Source organism: Nelusetta ayraudi, unplaced genomic scaffold (assembly GCF_046127955.1).
Source record: "Nelusetta ayraudi isolate G7.1 ecotype Tasmania unplaced genomic scaffold, CSIRO-AGI_Nayr_v1 ptg000033l, whole genome shotgun sequence".
In the NCBI taxonomy this organism is placed as follows: domain Eukaryota; kingdom Metazoa; phylum Chordata; class Actinopteri; order Tetraodontiformes; family Monacanthidae; genus Nelusetta; species Nelusetta ayraudi.
This window is the reverse complement of record NW_027466083.1, coordinates 4153139-4173687: the sequence shown is the minus strand read 5'-3', so window position 1 is coordinate 4173687 and position 20549 is coordinate 4153139. Positions and strand designations below refer to the sequence as shown.

The 20549-nt window shown below is 46.4% G+C and overlaps 1 protein-coding gene across 1 annotated transcript in view; it reads left to right on the top strand.

Annotated features, from left to right (window-relative positions):
* Positions 1-20549, top strand: part of LOC142891823 (FRAS1-related extracellular matrix protein 2-like) — a 51816-nt gene that overhangs the window by 19963 nt on the left and 11304 nt on the right. Inside the window, exons 4-11 of the mRNA XM_076031681.1 lie at positions 5409-5639; positions 10219-10344; positions 11874-12125; positions 16764-16913; positions 16998-17207; positions 18044-18241; positions 18645-18809; positions 19049-19231. Of these exons, the coding sequence (XP_075887796.1) occupies positions 5409-5639; positions 10219-10344; positions 11874-12125; positions 16764-16913; positions 16998-17207; positions 18044-18241; positions 18645-18809; positions 19049-19231 (1515 nt within the window). The remainder of the gene's footprint in view (positions 1-5408; positions 5640-10218; positions 10345-11873; positions 12126-16763; positions 16914-16997; positions 17208-18043; positions 18242-18644; positions 18810-19048; positions 19232-20549) is intronic.

The following is a 20549-nucleotide window of genomic DNA, read 5'->3' as shown; positions in this document are numbered from 1 at the left end:
TTCTCCAGAAAAGGAGTTTTTTTCTTTCTTTCTTTTTGGAAAGTCAAACATCCAGCCAAGCTCGCGCGCTTCATTTTTCACGCTTCAAATTTGAGTGTCAGCGCAGGTTTGAGGGATCACGGCGACGACGTCGTCCCAGTTCGCTCCCTCGTAGCTGCGACTTTGTCACGCTTCGGCTTCCTCCCAGCCAGCGAGGAGCACTCACTCTAAGCTCTTCCCCACCGCTCATCATCATCCTGAGCCCTGTTAATCTTCAGGTCAGGTGTTAGCATCACACGGAGGCAGTTTATGTTGGCTTAAAGACTTTATCTACCTGCATGTACACTGCGACTCCGGCTGCTCCGGCAGATTTGGAGTGTTTGCAAAAACATAAACCGTGTTCACCAAACGAGTTGGAGCACACCAGTGATTGCGCATCTAGTTCTTCGATGCCAAGTAGCGACTCTTCTCTGCCACGCTGCCAGAAATGAGGTCTTATACATGCGTTTCGAGGAGAAACAGCCCATATTTATGTAAATGACCACAATGGCAAATTCAAGATCGGCACTGTGTGCCACACACACTTGCGCTGAAGTGTTCCGCACTTCCGTGTGGGGATGTTTAAATTTGGCGTCATGGCAACACTGCTGCGATGGTGCGGTCGTGATGTGATCGTGACAACAGTGGTTCTTTTGCGAGACAAAGACGCCGCAATGCCGAGCACGCCTGTAGGTGAGCGCGTTCGCTTCGACACCACTGGGTGCATTTGTGCATTTAAATGGCCAGCGTGTATCCGTTCAGGCAATAATGATGAAATATAGTCTAGTTTGGGGCAACGCAGACTGAAAAATTGTTCGTGCTAAAAGTTTTCTAATAACTTTCATAGATTTCAATTTGCTGGGCGAGTGAACAGGCGAGCGCAGCAAATGAACCAGTAATAGAGTGGGGGGGGGGGAGCTCAGGTGGACAAATAGGTGGGATACAACACAACCCCGTGGGGAACGCAATCACAATAATGTTTTCTTGGATTGATATTTGTTGGGCTCCTCCTTTAAGACGAGCTGAGTTTTTAAATGAGATCTGGCCGGGAGTCGGCGTGGACGGCGCTCTGTTTACTCATTTCATTTGACTTCCGCTTAAGCCTGAAACATTTACGGTGTGTTTGCCTTCACCGCAGAGCCTGGCTTTTTAGTGAAGGTCCAGTGAAATTGAGAACATCTGTCTTGAAAAAGCCTGTGAGCTGGTGGTTGCTGCCTACTGGCTTTTCAGCTCTTATTAAAAAAGAATGTGTTGTGTGAACGCCAGGAAGAATAATCTGTATTTTGAAAACTGATCCTTATTAAATAAACAATAAACAACAATAAATAAGAGTAAAAAGCCAATTTATTTATCTTTTTATTTTTTAAATCACCTACCTGACTTCAGCCAGGTAGAAAAAACAAGGTGTGACTCTGATTGGTCCATCGAGAATGTGACAGCTTTATCCAATGACCTTTAGAAGTTTGTCTTTTCTTTTTCAATGGTTCACCGCTGCCTCTACTGCCTCTTTTCCCCATGGAAATGCAAATCAATCCAGTGGATTTGCAAACACTGCGTGGTGTGTCAGCTTTTTCCTGTTTAATGAGGTATGAGCTACCATGAGGTAGCGTGTGTGGCCGTCTCGTCGCCACCCATCGTCTTTCAGAGGGGGTGGTTGGAGGTTGGGTGACTGGTTTTGTCAGACGCCGGCCGACCACTGCGAGGCCCAGCTGATGAAAGGAGGCTGCCGCGGCGCCTGGCAACAGCAGAAGGGGAAGAGGCGCTCGCCGCACGCGCTCCGTCGCGGCGGGACGTGCAGGTGGAGTGAGGACGAGCGGCGGAGGAGGAACAGCAGAGGCGAGAACCAGGTTCAAAGACGCCGTCGCCAGGCAAAGCTGAGGAGGAACAAGGGGGCGGAGAGCCGGACGATCAGAGAGGAAAACCCTCTTTTTCTTGCTCCACATTAAAACTCAAACTTTGTGTTTAAAAGAGAGAGGAGAAGAAGAAGAAGAGGAAGAAGAAGAAGAAGAAGAAGAAGAAGAAAAAAACATGAGCAGGATATCAACATCCGCCTTAATTCTCCGTGACAGTCTGCCCTCCTCCTCCTCCTCCTCTTCATCCACCTCCATCTCCTCCTCCACCGCAGCGTCTTCCTCTGATTGACTGACGCCCCCCACTGCACCCACCCCCGATCTGACATTGTCCCTCTAACTTGTCAGCTCACTTAACCTGTCTCACCTCATTCCTCTCCCCATCCGTTATCTTCCTCCCACACCTCATTTTGCAGCTCTCCTTTTGCTCCTACCTCCACCCACCTCCACCCCTCCCCCCATGCCAACCTGCCTTTCCCCCATCAAAGAAAGACGCCACGGTTCCCACATTGCCGCTGCACTCTCTTCACAGCCCAGAGATCTGTTGCCTTGGCTGTCTTACATCCTCCCTGCGTTTGTCACTCATCTTCAAAATAAATAATTGAATAAATGAAAGAATGAGTTGCGTGTGCCCCGTGCGTTTCCACAACAGATTCTGATCTTGTCACCTGGCGCAGCTGCTGGATCGCTCAGGCTTCACCTCTCAGATCGAGCTCATCTATCTTGCTGACCTCCAGTGTGGAGCGTTTTTCAGTCACTCTTCAAAAACGTCATATTTCTCAATTCAAGTGTCCCTTGATCGATTGATTTATTTAAATCATTGTTTTTTTTAATTTAATCATTTATCTTTCAAACCAACTCCTTGCAGACTCCTTCCCGCTCCCTGATGGTGCGCTCTCCCTTTGCTCCGGTTCGTCCTTGCTTCATGAGACAAATTAGGGATCATTAACAGGATGAACCTCCTGCAGATTCATTATGTCCTGTGGGATGAACTGCAGCCAAATTATTGTTGTCATTAAGGCTGGAAAGAGCTGTCAGTTCACGTCTCCCGGGAAGAACAGGGTCCTTGTGGCCTCCTGGACCTCTTTTCTACTCCTTCAGCTGTCTCGATGTTCAAAGGGCCGTTTTAGTTTTAATAGCGTAATAGTGTGAATATCCTGTTTTTTTAAGAACTCACAGCACAGCAGAAAATAAGGCAAGCTGACGGCAATAAACATAGGTTTAGTGTAGTTTGCAAGCATCCCCTGTGTGTGTGTGTGTGTGTGTGTGTGTGTGTGTGTGTGTGTGTGTGTGTGTGTGTAGCCACAAACACGAGGGACTGTTGCTCTGAGCAGATCAAACAGCCCTGGGTGAGTATATCTCCACCTGCTGAGAAGGAACCCCGCTGCGACCCCGCTGCGAGGAACGTCTCTTTTTCCCTCCCCAGAGTTCAGTCAGAGTGGCACAAATGAGGCTCCGCCCCTTCGTAGATAGATCAATCCCTGGGAGGGAGGGTCTCACTTACGTGCGTGCGTTTGATGCTAATCAACTTATCACCGGTGTGCGAAGGGTAATCAATAGACCTGCAGCGAAGACACTTTTCTCATCTTGCCGAAAGTCGAGGTATGATTATTTCACTCGGTGTCAAGTCGGTGCACGTTGATGGAAATTGCCAGGCAGGTGTTGCTGCAGTTGACACCCTGCAAATGCAGCTGTAAAAAAAAAAATGTAGGGGTGGGGACTTTAAAAGCATGTTTATGGAAATTGCTAGTTAGGCACGAGGATCCATACTGGGCAAACGACACCACACCAATGTTTGCAACACTTGGAATTTACAGGATTAATTGTCTTTGAAGTCACTTGAAGTCATCACGAACGTCATTCATCACTAATCAGTGCTGACGATTCATGCGATTATTCATGTCACGTGTCATGATGGCATGATGTTTCACAGTGACAGTGGTCACTTTATGTGCGTGTATCCCTAAATTTGAGAAAGAATGAACGTTGGTTCACTTTATAAATGAAGGTGATTGATGAACACTTAACATTATTGTAAATAAATAAATCATTATTGTAGTTTCACGTCACGTCTGATGTACTCTCGCTTCCTGTTGATCTCGAGTGCTGTTTTTCTGCTGAACAGAACACCCATTTAAAGATACATGCAGCAAAACAACGTGTTTATTTTTATGACTGACATTCAATTTCTTTTCCCTGGGAAAAAAGCTTGACACATGTCAAACTAATTGCTTGCCTCCAGTTGTCCCAAGTCCTGTATTTCATCTTTTTTGCAGCGAGAAGTTCAAGAGGCTCTGGAGGAGCGTTTGTGTTGCGCTAGCGTGGTTGCGGCGAGCGGCTCCTTCCCTTCTACCTGAGAAGAAAGGCCGAAGAAATTAGAAAGCTGCGATAACAATGCAGTGCCGTTTGTGTCTGGTTGTTGGCAGCAGAGGAGTTAATGAGAGTTTTATATTGAACTTGCTGCGGGTCAAATATGCATCGATTGAAGTGACCCTCGTAGGAAAAAAAAAAGCTAATTCTGGTGGAAACCATTTGCTGGACTTGAACAATGTTTTTTGGTGTGCAGCTAAAATTTTCGTACAATTTCAACTATGCCTTTGTGCCCCAAAAATATTAATACATTCCCCCTGGCTTCCAGGCTCATTTTTCCAACCTTTCTTTGGGGTGAAATGATAATCAGGAAGCGACTTGACTGGTTTCACATTCGCATCCCTATACTGGATTCTGCTCATCTTAAATTTTCCAGGCAATGCTCACCTCTCAAATGTGGCTGCGCGTACGATCGAACTCGTCCTCTCTCATGCGCATGTGTTTGTCACCTACTTTCTCTCTCTGTGTGAAGGCTTTGAAAAGGAAGTAGAGAACAAACTTTATTTTCCTCTCTCCTTTACCGGCGTGTGCGCCGACACAGCTGCGGAGCTGCGTTTGTTCACACACAGCAATTATCAGCGGTGCATTTGCCAGCGTGTGCGTTGTGTCACCTCGTCCTTCGCCATCCTGATTGTCTTTTTTAATGGGAAATAAAGACGTGTTGGTGGCATTAATTGTTGGATGGATTGTCGCACTGCAGGATAACTAGAAACCCATTATTGGCGAAAGAACCAGTTGGATTGAGAAAAAAAAGTTGCACGTAAACGCACAGCCTCTGGGGGAGGAGGGGGGAGGAGGTGGTGGTGGTGGTGGTGGTAGAGGATGGGGGGGCGGTGGCGGGCTTCACGGCAGCTGATCCATCCCACCGAGGACGAACGTTCTTATTTAAACGCCTCAGTCTCAAATTCATTTCACGCGCTCCCGAGGCTCCGTGAGTGATCAGTGAAGGAAAATAAGACACAACACTCGGTTCCTCACCGCCGCCTGCGCAACATTAAAGGGTGTGAATATCTAATCTCCCTTTCATCTGCGCTTCTTCTCCTGCCTGTCACCTTCCCCCGGCCGCCGTCTTTGTTTGTCTTTGCCTTCTTTTTTTTAATCACGCAGCCTTTTTTTCCCCCCTCTTCCTCTTCTGTCCCCGACACGTGTCAAACTGTCACCGACTCTCAGGCATCGGCACCGAGGACGGCAGCGCGAAGAAGGATGAGGACTTCAAGGGAAAGTCCCAGCGACAGGTCCAGTTCAACCCGGGACAGACCAAGGCCACGTGGCGGGTCCGCATACTGGCGGACGGGAAGTACGAGCAGGCCGAGACCTTCCAGATTCTGCTGTCAGAGCCGGTGATGGGAGTGATGGAATTCCCCTCCAGCGCCACGGTGGAGATCCTGGATCCAAGTGACGGTCAGTGAGCAACAGCAGTAGATCACATTTTGTTTTGTTTTTTATTTATTTAGACACTGCTGTGATAAGCACGGGTATAATTGCAAATCAATTGGATTTCATCAAATTGGATTTAGACTCTGCTTGTATCCAACGACATGTGCTTCTTTCAAATGAAAAATAATTTTAAATTGAATTTATATTTGCAAACGAGTCAAGGCAAACTAAGAGACTGTGTTTATGAATAACAAAATTGTGCTGAGAATGTGTGGGGTTTTTGTCATCTTTTTTCCCCCCAATGTTTTCCACCAGTAACATGATATGATGTCACAAAGGGCACCGTTTGTCACTGATTCTAACTCCTCTAGCCATTGAAGGACAACCGGTCAGATGTTACTTTACTTTCCGTGTGTTTTGGGACAAAAACAAGGCTATGGAAGCGTCAGTTTCATCCAGAAGCTAAAACATTGTGTTTTTAAAAGAGGCTTGCAAACAGCGGGCTAAATGTGCAGCTTTTTTCTTTCTTTTTTTCAATCTCAAATTGTGCAAGATTAAAAACAAAAAGATCTGGTGACTTAATAATATGGGACCTTTAAAGTCTGATTGTATAGCTTAATAAATAGAAACACAACATGTTAGCACAGCTGCTCTGAAGAGACAGGTGCTGATGGCTGTAAATGCAAGTGAACGCAACATGTACAACAGATCCATGTATAAACAGGGGGAAAAAAGAAAAGCTCTGCTACTCCGGTGCAGCTCCGTCAGCTGACAGACACACTCACAGTGAAAGTACACAAAGCCTTCCTGCTCGTCACATCTGTTGTGTGGGACGTCAATCACACAGACACACACACTCACACGCAACGCAGACCGCTTACACAAACATCACAGCGCAGTTTCGATCTCGGGCGAAAACAAAAAAAAGAAACGTCACCTGATGTGAGTATAGATTTATTTTAAGGATGGAGATCATATTACGAGATGTTTATTTATTCATTCATTTTCTTTCGGAGGCAGACTGAACGCTGATCTCTGCCGTTCAGCGCGAGTGGAGATGAATCAGATCTTAATCTTTTGGACGGAAAAGAGTGCCATGGATATCTTGTGAATTGCAAATTCCATACAGAGAACCGTTTGCTTTCTCTCCTAAACACTTTATAGTAGTTTATCCGCCACGTTCGCTCCCCTAGTTTGCCGTCCCTGTGCCTGCAAATTGAATCGTAAATGGAATATTGAGCAGCGTGATGAACTGGCGGAGGCGCTCCGTCAGGGCCACATTTTTTCTCCAGCAAGCTTTTTACATCTAGTTAGTCGGACGCATGGCTGCCGCTGCTGCTGCTGCTGCTGCTGCTGCTGCTGTCGCCGCCACCGCTCCCGCTACTGCTGCTGCTGCTCTGTGCCACATTCCCCCCCCCGTGTAATTAGAAAATGTTGCGGCCGAACCTCCGTCACAGCAGCGAGCAACAACAGCAAACAGCTGCCGCGGCCGCCTCCTTATTTGTCTGCTCGCTGGCGTCCGTCTCTCGCTCTGCCCTGACGCCTCCCCTCCGTCTCCCCCTCACGCACTCAGTCCTCGATCCGTCGTCCCCGGTGGGTTAATTACGGCGCGTGGGCGTAGGGCAGGGACTGTTTTGTTTTCTGTCATCTCCAGGGATTGCCTAATGTGACAGAGACGTGCCACTCCGCTCTCTAATGGGCTCGAGCCATGATTGTGGTTTTAGCCGCACTCCGGCTTCTTTCCCCTCTCTAATGATGAAAACCGGCTTTGTGTGCTCTGCTGCAAAGCCAAGAGATTCCCTGCTCCGGCAGGACGCGTCGGGGAGGCTCATCGCTTCGGGGAAGGAGGGCCGATTGCTGAGTTTCGTCCAAAAAGTGCAGAGGAAAAAAAAAACGGAGGGACAAAACAAACTGGGTTTATACCAGCAGCATGGAGGTCTTGGTGCTTTCTTTATCCTTTATCGCGTCATTGTCACAGTGAGAGTTCGACTGCAGCCCGGCAACTCTCTCTGTGCTATCTGGACGCCCTTTTAATCCTATAATATGCAAACTTCTGAACTGGATAACTTTTGAATGGGTCGTATTGCCATGCCAAACTTTTGAAACAATCGTAATATTTCGCTGCATCTGACATGTTTGTTTGTGGTCAGGATTTCAAGGCCCCACATCATGCAAAATGTATTTTCTGAAAAGAGTATTTATCTCTTGCATGCCAGTGAACTGCCCAGCGATGAGAAAAATCCAACCTTTTCTTTTTGTTAGCTGCCTCACATTTCAGAAAATGTACAGTGAAACAACTTTTTGGAAATCAGTTCTTTGTGATGTCACAAAGTGCACTTACACTACTTAAAGGTTACAGTGACAGCGACCAGATGGTCAGCAAGGTGACCTTGCACGTGAGGTTACAACGAAGCATCGCTGTTCTCAGGCAGCTAAACCCCATTTTGTAAATGTTCACTTTTCTAAACATCGTTTGCTTTTTGTTTTTGCTATTTTGCGGGGGTTGGGAGGTTGGCTGCCCCACCGGCATCTGGCAGGAAAAATTAAGGTATGAAAATGGCTCCATGCTGCAATCATTTGTACTGTCGCTGCAAACCAAAACTCAGTGGTAGAGAGAGAGAGATCGCCTGGTTTTACTTCCTGCAGACTGTTTGACATGACTCACATATCATCCAGTCACGGCGGCGACAGATGATGAAGGCTGTTGACTGATTGCTGGATGCGCTGAGGCTCGTCCTGCCACTTGTGAAATTATACCTTTGTTTTTGTTGCGTTGATGCTATCAGAGCGATCACTTAGTGCATTTTGCGACGGGTCACCCCACTAATCGATGAACTGTTTTCGCTCGCTTTTCCTCGCCGTCTGCAGGAACGGTAAAGCCACAGCTGCATTTTGAGTGCATCCAAATTTTAAGAGCTGTGTTTGGATATGAAAACTCTCTTGGTTAATGTAGGGCACATCATCATACAGGGCACTGCTTCCAGTGCTTCCTGTGCTTCCTGGCAGGCAGTTTGATTTGTTTTTTTGTTTTTTATAGATGTGTTTTAGGCTCTTAACAGATGGGCATGAACTATTTTCACACAATGGTTAGAATGGAGTACAATGCTTAACGGAGAGTTGGTATCTGCATCCATAGAATATTTATGATATTATCAATAATAGAGGGAGCCTGGGCGAACACATTAGAGCAAAACGCATTTTCCTCTGGACTCACATTTGGAAGAGAAACATGCAGCTACTACTTTTTACACACTTGTTAAAGAGCACTTTTCTAATTCATTTTCTCCATGAATCTTTCAAAAGAGACCACGTGTTTCCTCCCCAAGGTGAACCTGAACCCACTTGGCTGAGAGTTTTGCTTCCCGCCCCTAAACCCCCCTGAAACTCAAGCAGATTTCAGGGTGCAAAGGGTGAGGTGAGATGTGCAAGAAGTGGTGTTATATAGGTGTGGAGAGGAGGGTGTGAGGGGAGAAAATCAGGGCGTAACGCTGTGCGCGTGTGTGCAATAAGTCAGCAGGGGAGCCCGGTTGCACCGAGGAGCGGCAGATTGTGGGCAGTGACAAAAAAGACAAATTGACAAGAAGGCAAATGACTGAGGCAAAGAGGAAACTATTTAAGGAAAGTTGCACCGGGGGAAGATGGAAAATTGGACGCCTGCTGTCTGGAAATTGTTTCATGCCTTTCATGTTCATTACTTTGCTGCACCGAACTATCTGAGGTGTTGATTTTTGATTTTTTTTTTTTTCTTTGTCCTGCTGAATTGGGAGTTTATTTCTGAATCCAAAAGCCAGTCCCGCTTTCACACTGTGGCGTCTTGCCACTGTAAAACCACTTCTTGTTACACAGACGCCCACAAGTGTCTTTTATCCCTTTTCTCGTCTTTCCCCGTCCAGTCAAAGGAGTCACAAGCTGAGCTGGGATGATCTGACGCTCCGTCCACTCCTTTTGTATTTATATTGGTCCCTGCGCGTCAGATAGCAGGGGAGGAAAACAAAACGCAACACACACACACACACACACACACACACACACACACACACACACACAAATGCTGCAACATTTATTGTTCCTATCACGCCGGAGACTCCTTTGCTTTGATAGATGGTGCTTTCAGCTACTCTCAGTTTTTCTCTCAATCACAAACCCCTCTTAGAGGCGTGGAGGGAAGAGAGAGAAAAAAAATATAAGAGCGACGGTGTCGCTGACCCCTCCGTGTCGAGAGGAGTGGATGTGTAAAACTGCCGGCTGATTCGCCGTGAGAGGCTTGCATGTGTAATTGAGTGCGACACACCAGGCGGCGAGGAAGAACTTCCGGAGGGGTCCCTTTGAAGAGCACCTCTGGTTGCTTCAAAACCGAGAGCTGCGATGGAGAGTTATTTTCGAATATAATAAGCGCACTGCAGGACCTCAACTTCAATAGTTTCCGAATAAAAAAGTGTCAGAGACAGAACAAAAGCCTGCATTGGTCCTTGATGGCCTAATGTGGTGTGCGTTCTTTCCCTTCCATTTTTTTTTGGACATTATTATGCATATCATTACCCTTTTCTCTTCCCGTCTTTTCTCTTTGCAGTCTGACCCCCTCCTTCTCTTCTCCTCCGCACAGAGTCGACAGTGTTTTTTCCTGAACAGATCCACTCAGTGGAGGAAGATGTGGGAGAGCTTTTCATCCCGGTGCACCGCAGCGGAGACATCAGCCAGGAGCTCATGGTGGTCTGCTACACTCAGCAGGGTATGGACGAGTCTCTCTTCCACCTCATCTAACACGTTTGCCCTCGGTGCACTTGCCATGCATGCAGCCTCCCCGGTCAGACAGATGGTGTGCGAGAGGTTATTTCATTTTATTTTCATCTGACCGTATGGAACCATGTTCTACGTTCTCCAACATATCGAAAGGGCCAGGGAGTCAAGCATTTCAAAGGGACCTATTAGCATTAGACGGAAGACAAATAAGTATCTTTTCAATTGAAATCGCTCAATAATCAGGTACTACTTTTTATGGTTGTACTGTGTCTACGCGCTTCCACAGCAACAATCGCATTGTTTGTCAGGCACGTTCTCGTCAAACATGCTGGCAAATCTTTCACCTTGGACCCTTAATGTTTCTTAACACGAGTGTGAAACAAGTGCAACAGAATCCAAGGACATTAGCTTAAATTTACATGTGGACCGTACAGAACTTCTTACTCTGGACTGCGGTCGCGCTTTTGGCAGCGTGCTAATGCATATTGATGCGCATCCCGGGGTGTCAGCTGCACAGCCCAGCACCTTTGGCAGCACGTCAGTGATCCTGCTTAAAACACAGGCAAAGAGAGAGACAGCAGTGAGAGTTCGCACCGTATTTGCATTTTACTTTATTTATTTTTTTTAACATACGTGGGGGCGCAGCATATGTTCAGGAGCATCACATTAAGTTGTTAACTAATTTGCAAGTTCCACAGGCATTTATCCGTATAATTAAGAGGCTTCCAGGCAGCCTCCAATCCCTCCGCCGATCAGCCTGAGCGGCTTTCAGTTAACTGCCGCCGGGAGGTGAAAAGTTTTTTTAAAAAGGAATCTTCTCCTCATGTCGCTAAATGCCAATGGATTCAGACAAAACGTGAAAGGATTATGCATACACTGATTAGCCTAATGAAGGCATTTTTGTTAAATGTCAAAAGGCTGCGGTGGCTGCAGCGCAGGTTTGATGTTGAGAGGATGCGCAGGGAGGATCGGTCCTCTTTGTGTTGCGGTATTAAAACTAATCCGCTAAACTCGCCTGTGGATCTGGCTGTTATTAAAGGTCAAACTTGGCATAAAGAATGATGCTTCGTGTTTCCCAACAGCTCTTACATATTTAAAAAAAAAAAAAAAAATGATTGAAATCCAGGCCTTTGAAGGGATCATCCATTCAAAAATGAAATTTGCCCCATGCCCAGTACTTTTGTTTTTTTAGTTCTGCCGAGGCATAAATTCCACCTGATGTTGTTAAGGAGGCCTAGAAGTCTACTTTGTCTTGAAATGGCAAAATCGAAGAGCTCTTTTTAATTTTGCAATTTCCCTGCTGCATCTTCCAGACAAAGAGCACGTAGCGCAAGTAGTAAGCAGGCAGAGTTTTTTCTTTTTTTTTTAATGTTAATTGAATTCTCTCATCAAATCTTTCACATTGCAAAGTGAAAATGTATATTCTGGTTGAACTTTCCCTGTAACGACTCACATTTTTCTCAAAGTTGAGCCTGTCCTCCTTGTTCCTGGCCTCCCTCCTCCATCCGTTCTCCACAGGCTCTGCCAAGGGGACGGTCCCCACCGCCGTCCTGTCCTACTCGGACTACATCTCCCGGCCGGAGGATTACAGCAGCATCTTGCGCTTTGACAGAGGCGAGAGGGAGAAACTCTGCCGCGTGATGGTCATCGACGACTCCCTGTACGAGGGGGAGGAGACCTTCAACGTCTCGCTGGCGATGCCAGTCGGCGGCCGCCTGGGAATGCACTACCACACCACCAAGGTCAACATCTTGGAGGACGCGAACGACGGTAAGCCCTAGGAGCGCTGCTCCAGTAGCTGCAGTGCAAAACAAAGGTTTATGGCCGTGGTTTCAATTATTAAACCACAGCACGAGATGTCAAGGAAGAGTTCATACTTGCATATTCTCCATATTCTTTAATGTGCATACTAAATGGCATGAATTTTGTCAGATTGAGAGATTAATGTGTGAATAATACTTTTTTTTTACTCATTACTGGTATTTAAATGAGTACATCTGTTCCAGCATTCTTCATTCAACAATTGAAGAAAAAAAAAATCTCTCCACAAAAAAAATATTTTTGCACAGTAATGTGACTTTTCCTGACTCAAAGTACTCCCAGTCTCTCGAGTAGTAGTTCAGGGAAGAACTTGTCAGTGCCGTTCCCAAACTTCAGGCTGTAATGAATAAATCAGTGACGACTTATCAGCCGAGAACTCGTTCAGGGGTACAAACAACACTGCCGCATCAAATGAACTTACGTGTGTGATTCGCCTGTGTGTGTGCTCTGCATCTGGGGGCTGGGTGACGTGACGTGCACCGGCTTGATTGTTCGCAAATTGCCAGACAGCTTCAGATTTTTGCGCAGGGGGCTTTCAAAGGGAATGGAAATGTGCTCCGCCGAGAGATGATGTGTCATTTTTAGCCTCCTGGAGGATAACAAGCCGTCTGACAGGAGCGCTAATGCTGCTCTGCGCTCAGCCAGACAAGGAGCTGCAGCCTTCCGAGGCTCCGGCCGCACTCAAGGCTGCGTGTGCGCATGTTTATACGCGTGCCCTCGCGGCTGAGGTCGGACTTTAAATTGCGCATTAGCCCCTAAGCGGTGAGAAAAGCCCTTGTGCTCACTTTAACCTCATATTTCCTCGCCTGCGGTCAAGTTTAGTCGGCTGTGCTCCCCTATATTTCTCCTCTCTCGCTCTCTCTCTCTCTCTCTCTCCCTCTCTCTCTCTCCCTCTCTTCCTCCGTACACACATGCGCACACACACACGCAGCACACACACACACACACACGTGCACCGCATCTGCCTTTACTTTTTTTGGAAAAACAAAAAGCAGCACCCAAGGGCGTCGGATAGATTTAGTGCTTTATCAGGTTGAAATCAAGAGCGGCTGTCTCCCCAGAGGGTCACACTGTGTGCACGTCTGCAACACTCTGCCTCCACAGACACATTGTCATCTTCTTGTGCCAAGGGGCGAGGGGCACACAGGCCACACCCACCTGCCCAACCATCCACCCATCAACCCATCCACCCAGATCTCAGCAAGGTGCACATGGTTATATGGCCCCAGCTGACTTGCTAGAATTGTCAATTATCTCCGACATTTCTCAGATTCCTTCGATTATATATGTATGTATACATATATATATGTGCACACACACATATATATATATATATATGTATATATATATATATATATATATATATATATATATATATATATATATATATATATATATATATATATATATATATATATATATATACATATATATACATATATATATATATATGTATATATGTGTATATATATATATATATATATATGTATATGTATATATATATATATATATATATATATATATATATATATATATACATGGCCTTGGCGTCAGTTCGACCGGCACAAGTCGCACGACGTCTCATTTCCTATGCGCGCATTTTGCTGCCGCTGATAAAATGTTTGCTCCACGCATTACAAATAGCTCTGATTAGTATGCCAACAGCAAATTGTGGCCCTTCCCTCCAAAAGTCCTTCATTTCCTCCCGTAATGTCGCCTCCTGTAGCACACAAATTTGATCAGAGGCGGGAATATGGGTGTAAATCAGCAAACTTGCGCATAAGCAGGCGGCGAACCGCCGAACTCGGGGCACTTTAACAACTTCACAAAGGGTGTGAAAATGCCTCCCAGGCACACACACACACACACACACACACACACACGCACGCACGCACACACACAGATTGTCACTGTGTGGTTTATTGCCACCTACAGTATGTTTCCCAACAATAATGTCTCTGGTCAATAAAATGAGTGACTATTTGCCTTTACGAGCAACGGAACATTTTACCTAATAATGCGGTTTTGAGTTTAATTTGGGATGGAAATTCTGACCCAGTTACATTGTGGGACATGTGGTTTTATTGGACCATTTTTTGTCAACTTCCCCTTTAAACCGTTTGACCAGAACAGCTGAGAATGTTCAGTACACTGTATTTAGAGGCATGGACGCGCGCGCGCACACACACACACACACACACACATGAAAGCCTCCAGACACCGACACATAGTAATTATTTTAATTTCGCCTTTACACCTTCATCAGACCTCACACTCTTCAGAGTGTCAAGCGTCATGCGTGGCCCGCCGGAAAGGAAAAGACGATGCACTTACTCCTCACCCCCCGCTCCCTTTGTGGTGTTAGATTTTGCCATCGGTGTGTGTGTGTATGTGTGTTTGTGTGTGTGTGTGAATTCAGTCGTGTTGTTCCCCGCCACATAAATTACAGGGAGTGTTTTTCACGCGGCCCACTCACGTGGTGTTTGCATGGATGCTTAACGCGCTTCCGCCGCGACTCTTCCTGACAGTTTCCTCAAAAGGACGCCGACATTATCAGCTTCTGCTGCTGCTGCTGCTGCTGCAGCTACTGCTGCTGCTGCTGCTGCTTACACCCACAAAGCATGTAACTCCATCCACCCCACCCATAAATGGGGCAAGAGGGCTGCACAGATATACGTATATATGGATTCCATTGATTTACAAAGAAGCGCCACATCTGGCTGCCGCTGCAGTTTGTGGGTAAACATGTGCAAAGCGAGATGCATTGAGGAAAAGGAGCGTTGAGCTGCAGCGCTGCTGTGTCTGCCACGCCGGCTGGATGTTGGCGCCCCGAGCTGTCGCTCACTCTGTTGAGTCAAGATGTAATTGCACTATATTTTTCAAATTTTTTTTTTTTTTTTTTAGTTTCTTCAGGCATGTTTTCTGTTTTTAGCTCGCTTTTTTTTTTGGTCAACTGGCCCAGTTAAAGTGTATAAATACCATGTGGCGGCGAACATATCAAGAGTGGAGGGAGAACATAAAAAAAGCTCCCGCTAAAGTGTTTGATCATGACACCAATAAGAAAAAACAATAATATTCCCGCTATTTTTGGAGCGTTAGAAAGGATCCGAGCGACGAGGAGGAGGTGGAGGAGAAGTGGCGTCTTCAAGAAGAGACACGAGAACTTTTATTCTGTCAGAGGGATTTTTTTTTTTTTACGTTTTGGACTTGAGGGAAGGGGATAAGGGAGGGGGGCTTTGCAGCGGGTGGTGAGGGATGAAGCTGTCAAATACACATTGGACTGCCTCCACTTTGCTGCCTCAGGAAACAATGCCAGTTCAAACAAGCCTTTGAGCAGTCTAGGGGGCCTCTCTCTCTTCCTGTCGCTCTTCCTCACTAAGCCTCATTAGGAAGACACACACAGAAACACAGAGACGCACACTCGGGTTGTTTTTTTGTTTGTTTTTCTTTCTCTCTTTAAGGCCAACTGCGTCCCTTTTATTCTGGGAAGTACTTATTGGCTCCTGTCGGGGCAACGGTGTGGTGGGATAAAAGGCCAGGGGAGGTCGAAAGGTCGCGTCTCCCCCGCGCTTCAGCTTCAGACTAATGGGGCCGTCGCTGTTTTGACCTTTGTGTCCAGCAGCAGAAGATTGATGTCGGACCGGCGGGCGGCTTCGCTGACAGGTTTAATGTTACCACAGGTGCCTGGCGAGCGACGTTCGCATCTAAGCAAGATGTAGCGCAGGGAACAATAGAGTGTTTGGGTTCCAACAAGCGCAGGGATCAGAAGTTGAGACGGTCTGAGGCTTTCAGGCACCAGACGCATGAAGAACAAACACAGCATGCAAAGTTTGGAGAGGACATTCCAAAGCCTTTTAGTGGCTAAAGCCAGTCTGACAAGGGAGGTGCGGTTCTGAAACTGTAGCTGAAACTTTAGGATGTTGGTGTTTTCATTTGAGGCTGGGATGTGCTTTTTGTTTTTCAAAATATCATATCAGCATTCTGTGAAAAAAAATGATTTAAAGAATTATACAAATCGTACAACAAAATAAACAAATGAATAAATAAAACAAGTGTAGCACGTCAAGATGTTTCACCTTGCACACAACTGAATTGTCCCTAATTTGACTTTTTAGTCTCAATGTTGCAGTTGTAGCTTTCATTTGCACTGGATGGTATTTTCACATTAGAGGAACGATAAACATTTACCACGATGGTCTTTTCTCCTTTGAAAATACGTTTTTCTCTTTAACCCTGAGGCTTTGGAGAGAATTTAGTTCCATTGTGGTGACAGACGTCTTAATGTCAAACCCGATGCACTGATGATAAGACCTTAAGCTGTGGCTGCTGGCTAAACTGGTAACAAATCTGTTTGGTCAGCTTTGAGAAAGACTGAAGGTCCTCCCAGTGACCCCCAGAGTGTCTCTTCTTCCTTTATTCTACTGACTGTTTAACAGACAGATACGTGCAATAAATCACCAAACTATGGATTTAGAAAACCTTCCATCTGGCGTCCCTCCTTAATTGTGATTGCACTCAGGGCAAACTGGATTAGAAATAATGAACAAACACCAGTCGTTGTTTACACGTCCGTCTGTCGTCTGCCAGCTCCTGTGTTTTACTTTGGCGAGGTGAAGTACCACGTGGACGAGAGCGACGGACACGTGGAAGTTAAAGTGTGGCGAACGGGGAGCGATCTGTCCAAGGCCGCCAGCGTCACCGTCCGTTCGCGCAAAGCCGAGCCCGTCTCTGCGGAAGGTGAGCGCCCCCTGCACTCCCACGCTCTCACTTCACTCTGATTTCTCCGTATCTTTATTACATTTTTCCTTTTTTCCAACACAGCCGGCACTGACTATGTGGGAATCAGCCGTAACCTGGACTTCGCTCCTGGTGTCAGCATGCAGACTTTTAAGGTCACCATCCTGGATGACCTGGGACAGCCGGAGCTGGAGGGAGCGGAGAGCTTTGAGCTTGTCCTTCGCATGCCAGTGAATGGAATCCTGGGAGAACCTGGCAAGGCCGCAGTCTTCATTAACGACTCTGTGTCTGACCGTGAGTGCTTTTCTCTCTCTCTTTAAAATTTTGCCACATCGTTACTTGTCTTTAGCTGCATTTGCTAAAAAAAACAAAAAGCAAACAACTACAAATGCACAATGATGGTAAGAAGAAGAAGAATGTATGCAACGATGCATTGATGGTGTGAGCTAAGGTTTACAATCAGCCCGCGTCTTCATTGTTATTCAAACTGAGGAGTGAATTGTAGCCGAGGACCAGCGGGGGATTAACATATGTTGGCTTCACTTTGAAGGAGTTATTATTGTTATGTCTATCTTAATATGCAGCTAATGGATCAGACCCATTAAGAGCTACGAAAAGGGGATTTAGCTCGTATCCACGCGATGACGTACTGAAACAGCGAACAAAGGAATCAGAGCATCGGCACATCAGCTTGAATACAGATGAACATTTCACAAACACACCCGGCGGTAGAGCTGTAAATATTATTATTAATCCACGCCGCCTCTCTGTGGCAGTAGCTCTTCGTGCCAAATGTGACGGGAGCAGAGTTTAGCGAACGCGACGCCGAGCAATGTTGAGCAACTCAATTAAGTGGTGAGAATTGTGGGGCTTTTTTTCCCCCTGAACATTAATTCAGCTGCTTAGAAAACATCAATCTGCCACGTTTGTTTCACATTTGTTTCAAGGTGCAGGCTTTCACACTAATTACTGCTGCTCTACCAGAGGCAGCACGTGACAGCACAACATGCATTTTCCTTACTTATCAAAAATAAAGGAATAAATCCAGCCCAGCATCAAAAGCAGTTGTTATCCTTATCATTACTTCTTTTTGTGATTGCTTACCGAATGTGATGTCTTTGAACCCGCAGTGCCGAAGGTGCAGTTCCGCGAGGCGGTCTACACCGGAGAGGAGAGCGACGGTCAGATCACGGTGGCGGTCTACCGCAACGGCGACATCAGGCACAAGTCCACCGTCCGCTGCTACAGCCGCCAGGGCTCGGCGGAGGTGGCCTCCGACTTCGACGAGCGTCCCAACACCGACGCGTCCATCGTCACTTTCCTGCCAGGTGCCTCCTCCTGCCCCGCCGTCTCAGATTCCATCTCCGCTTTTTTTCTTTTCAATTCAACACCGTTTTAATTACAGAAACAGCTTGAGGTAGTAAACAGCTCCCCGTCTCAGAAATCAGCTGTGTCTCGCACGCTTTACACACACGCACACACACACACACACCGCAGCTGTCGTCATCGCTGCTCCTTCTTGTCACACTTTGTGCGAGCAGCTTCCAAAAAAAGTCAACAAAGTTTGTTTTCTTTAAGCTTTTTAAACGGTGCAATAAAAAGGCAAGGATTGCTGCAGGATCCTCTCTGTCCTTCACACCACCTCCAACTTTTCCTCTTTTTCTTTTTTTTCCTTTTTTTGTCTTTTCCCCCCTATCATCATCGCCGTCACCGTCTGGCGGTGCACTCCAGGCGAGGCGGAGAAGCCATGTGTTCTGTCACTGGTTGATGACACGCTGTACGAGGAGGGAGAGGAGCTGCGCCTGGTGCTGGGGAACCCGAGGAGCGATTCGCAGTTTGGCGCGTCAGTGGGGGCGCTGAACGAGACCCTGGTGAAAATAAAGGACAGCGCCGACAGTGAGTGAGCATGCGGGGGGGTTGCAATTTTCATGAGTAAAACCATGAGCTTTGATTCTTTTATTCAAAATGTCAGCAGCGTGTGTGTGTGTGTGTGTGTGTGTGTGTGTGTGTGTGTGTGTGTGTGTGTGTGTGTGTGTGTGTGTGTGAGTGTGTCGAGGGGAGGGCAGAGTATTTAAAGGGTAAAAGTACATAAATCCAGCTGTGCGCTCCACCGTCTCTCCTCCTGTGCACCCCAGAACCCATCATCCGCTTCCTTGAAACCAAGTTCAGCGTCAGTGAACCGAAGGAGGCCGGCGCCATGGCAACCGTCAGAATCCCCGTGGTACGGGTGGGTGACATATCAAAAGTGTCTGTGGTCCGTGTTCACACCAAGGATGGATCAGCCGTCTCCGGAGAGGACTACTACCCCGTCTCTCAAGGTGAGTGCCAAGCGGCTTCTTCATTGCTCATCAGCGCAGCTCAATGCCTTGGTAAGCAGCGGCGGCGGCGGTGACACACGCTTGATCTTTAAAACTGGTAAATACATCCAAGTCTAATTCATTGCAAGCTGGTTGAAGAACAAAGGTGAACAAATCCGCCCCCTTCCACTTGTGACAAAACTCATAAACTGCTGCTCCGAGCCACCCTCCAAAGCCACTGAAGATGAAATGAAGAAGAAAAAACATGAGGGTAATTTTGCTTTGCATGAAAACATCTTGTTTTCACTTTACTCTTGGCTAATTTTCCGCCAAAGTTGAGTTTAACAGAGTGGCACATCCTGGCTGCCGTCGGTGTTGATCAATAGGAAGTCTCGAGCTGGAGCTGCCTGGACAAACTTGCAGTCAAAATATTATTCCAGGCATTTTTCCAGCCGTGTTTCAAGTTTGGCCTCCCCATTTCCAAGTGGGCTCTCCACCAGGTGGATGTGGAGGTTTGGCTGTCGAGAGTCAGAGCCTCCAACGTGATGGTGAAACCGCTGATAAGCATTCTGTAGTTGTTCAGCCCCTGCAGGAGAGTCTACTGTCACCCTGATATTTAATGCTGTGTAAATAAATGTTTCAACAGGTTGCTGATGTTTCCACAAAACACACACTGCTGCAGACAACATCCTGCAGTAATATTATCAGTTTGTGTTGCTCTCTTGTTTTCGTTTGACTGTCCTGTTGGCTGGCTCGTACCGTAGCATCATTGTTTTGCAAAGCACACTGAAGTGAAACATGACCAAAGTATCTGACTGGCGAGTCGATAACCACGTTGGCAATTATCAAATCTTAGCAATTCCCATCCCTGTGAGTTCCTGTGAGACAAATCAAAAGTATTTTTGAAAATTTTGCATGTCAGAAATCACCGGTAGTTTTTCTGCTCGTTTTTACAGGGCACGTTTTGTCAACAAAGGCAAAGAAATAGGAATTTACTTGGTTGAGCGTCATCGATTTTTAATTTCATCCTAAAATGGTGAATGTGTTTCCTGCTTTAGTCCAGTGGAGGCTCTCAAAGTTTTAAATCAAATTCACATTTTTTCTGTGTCATGTCAGCAGGGTTCACTCTCCATCCATCCAGCTTTTAGCACACTGAAGCTTTCTTAGCCTAATCAAGTGTTGAAATATTTAGATGAATACTTTCAGCTTATTCAAATCCAGCCTGCTGGAGCCACCGTTCAAACAGCTCTTTTTTTTTTTTGTTCCCTCTCCAGAAGTTTGAATCAGCGAGCGTTAAATTTTCCATTTTGCCCAATATTTTCTCAGCGCCTCAGAAATC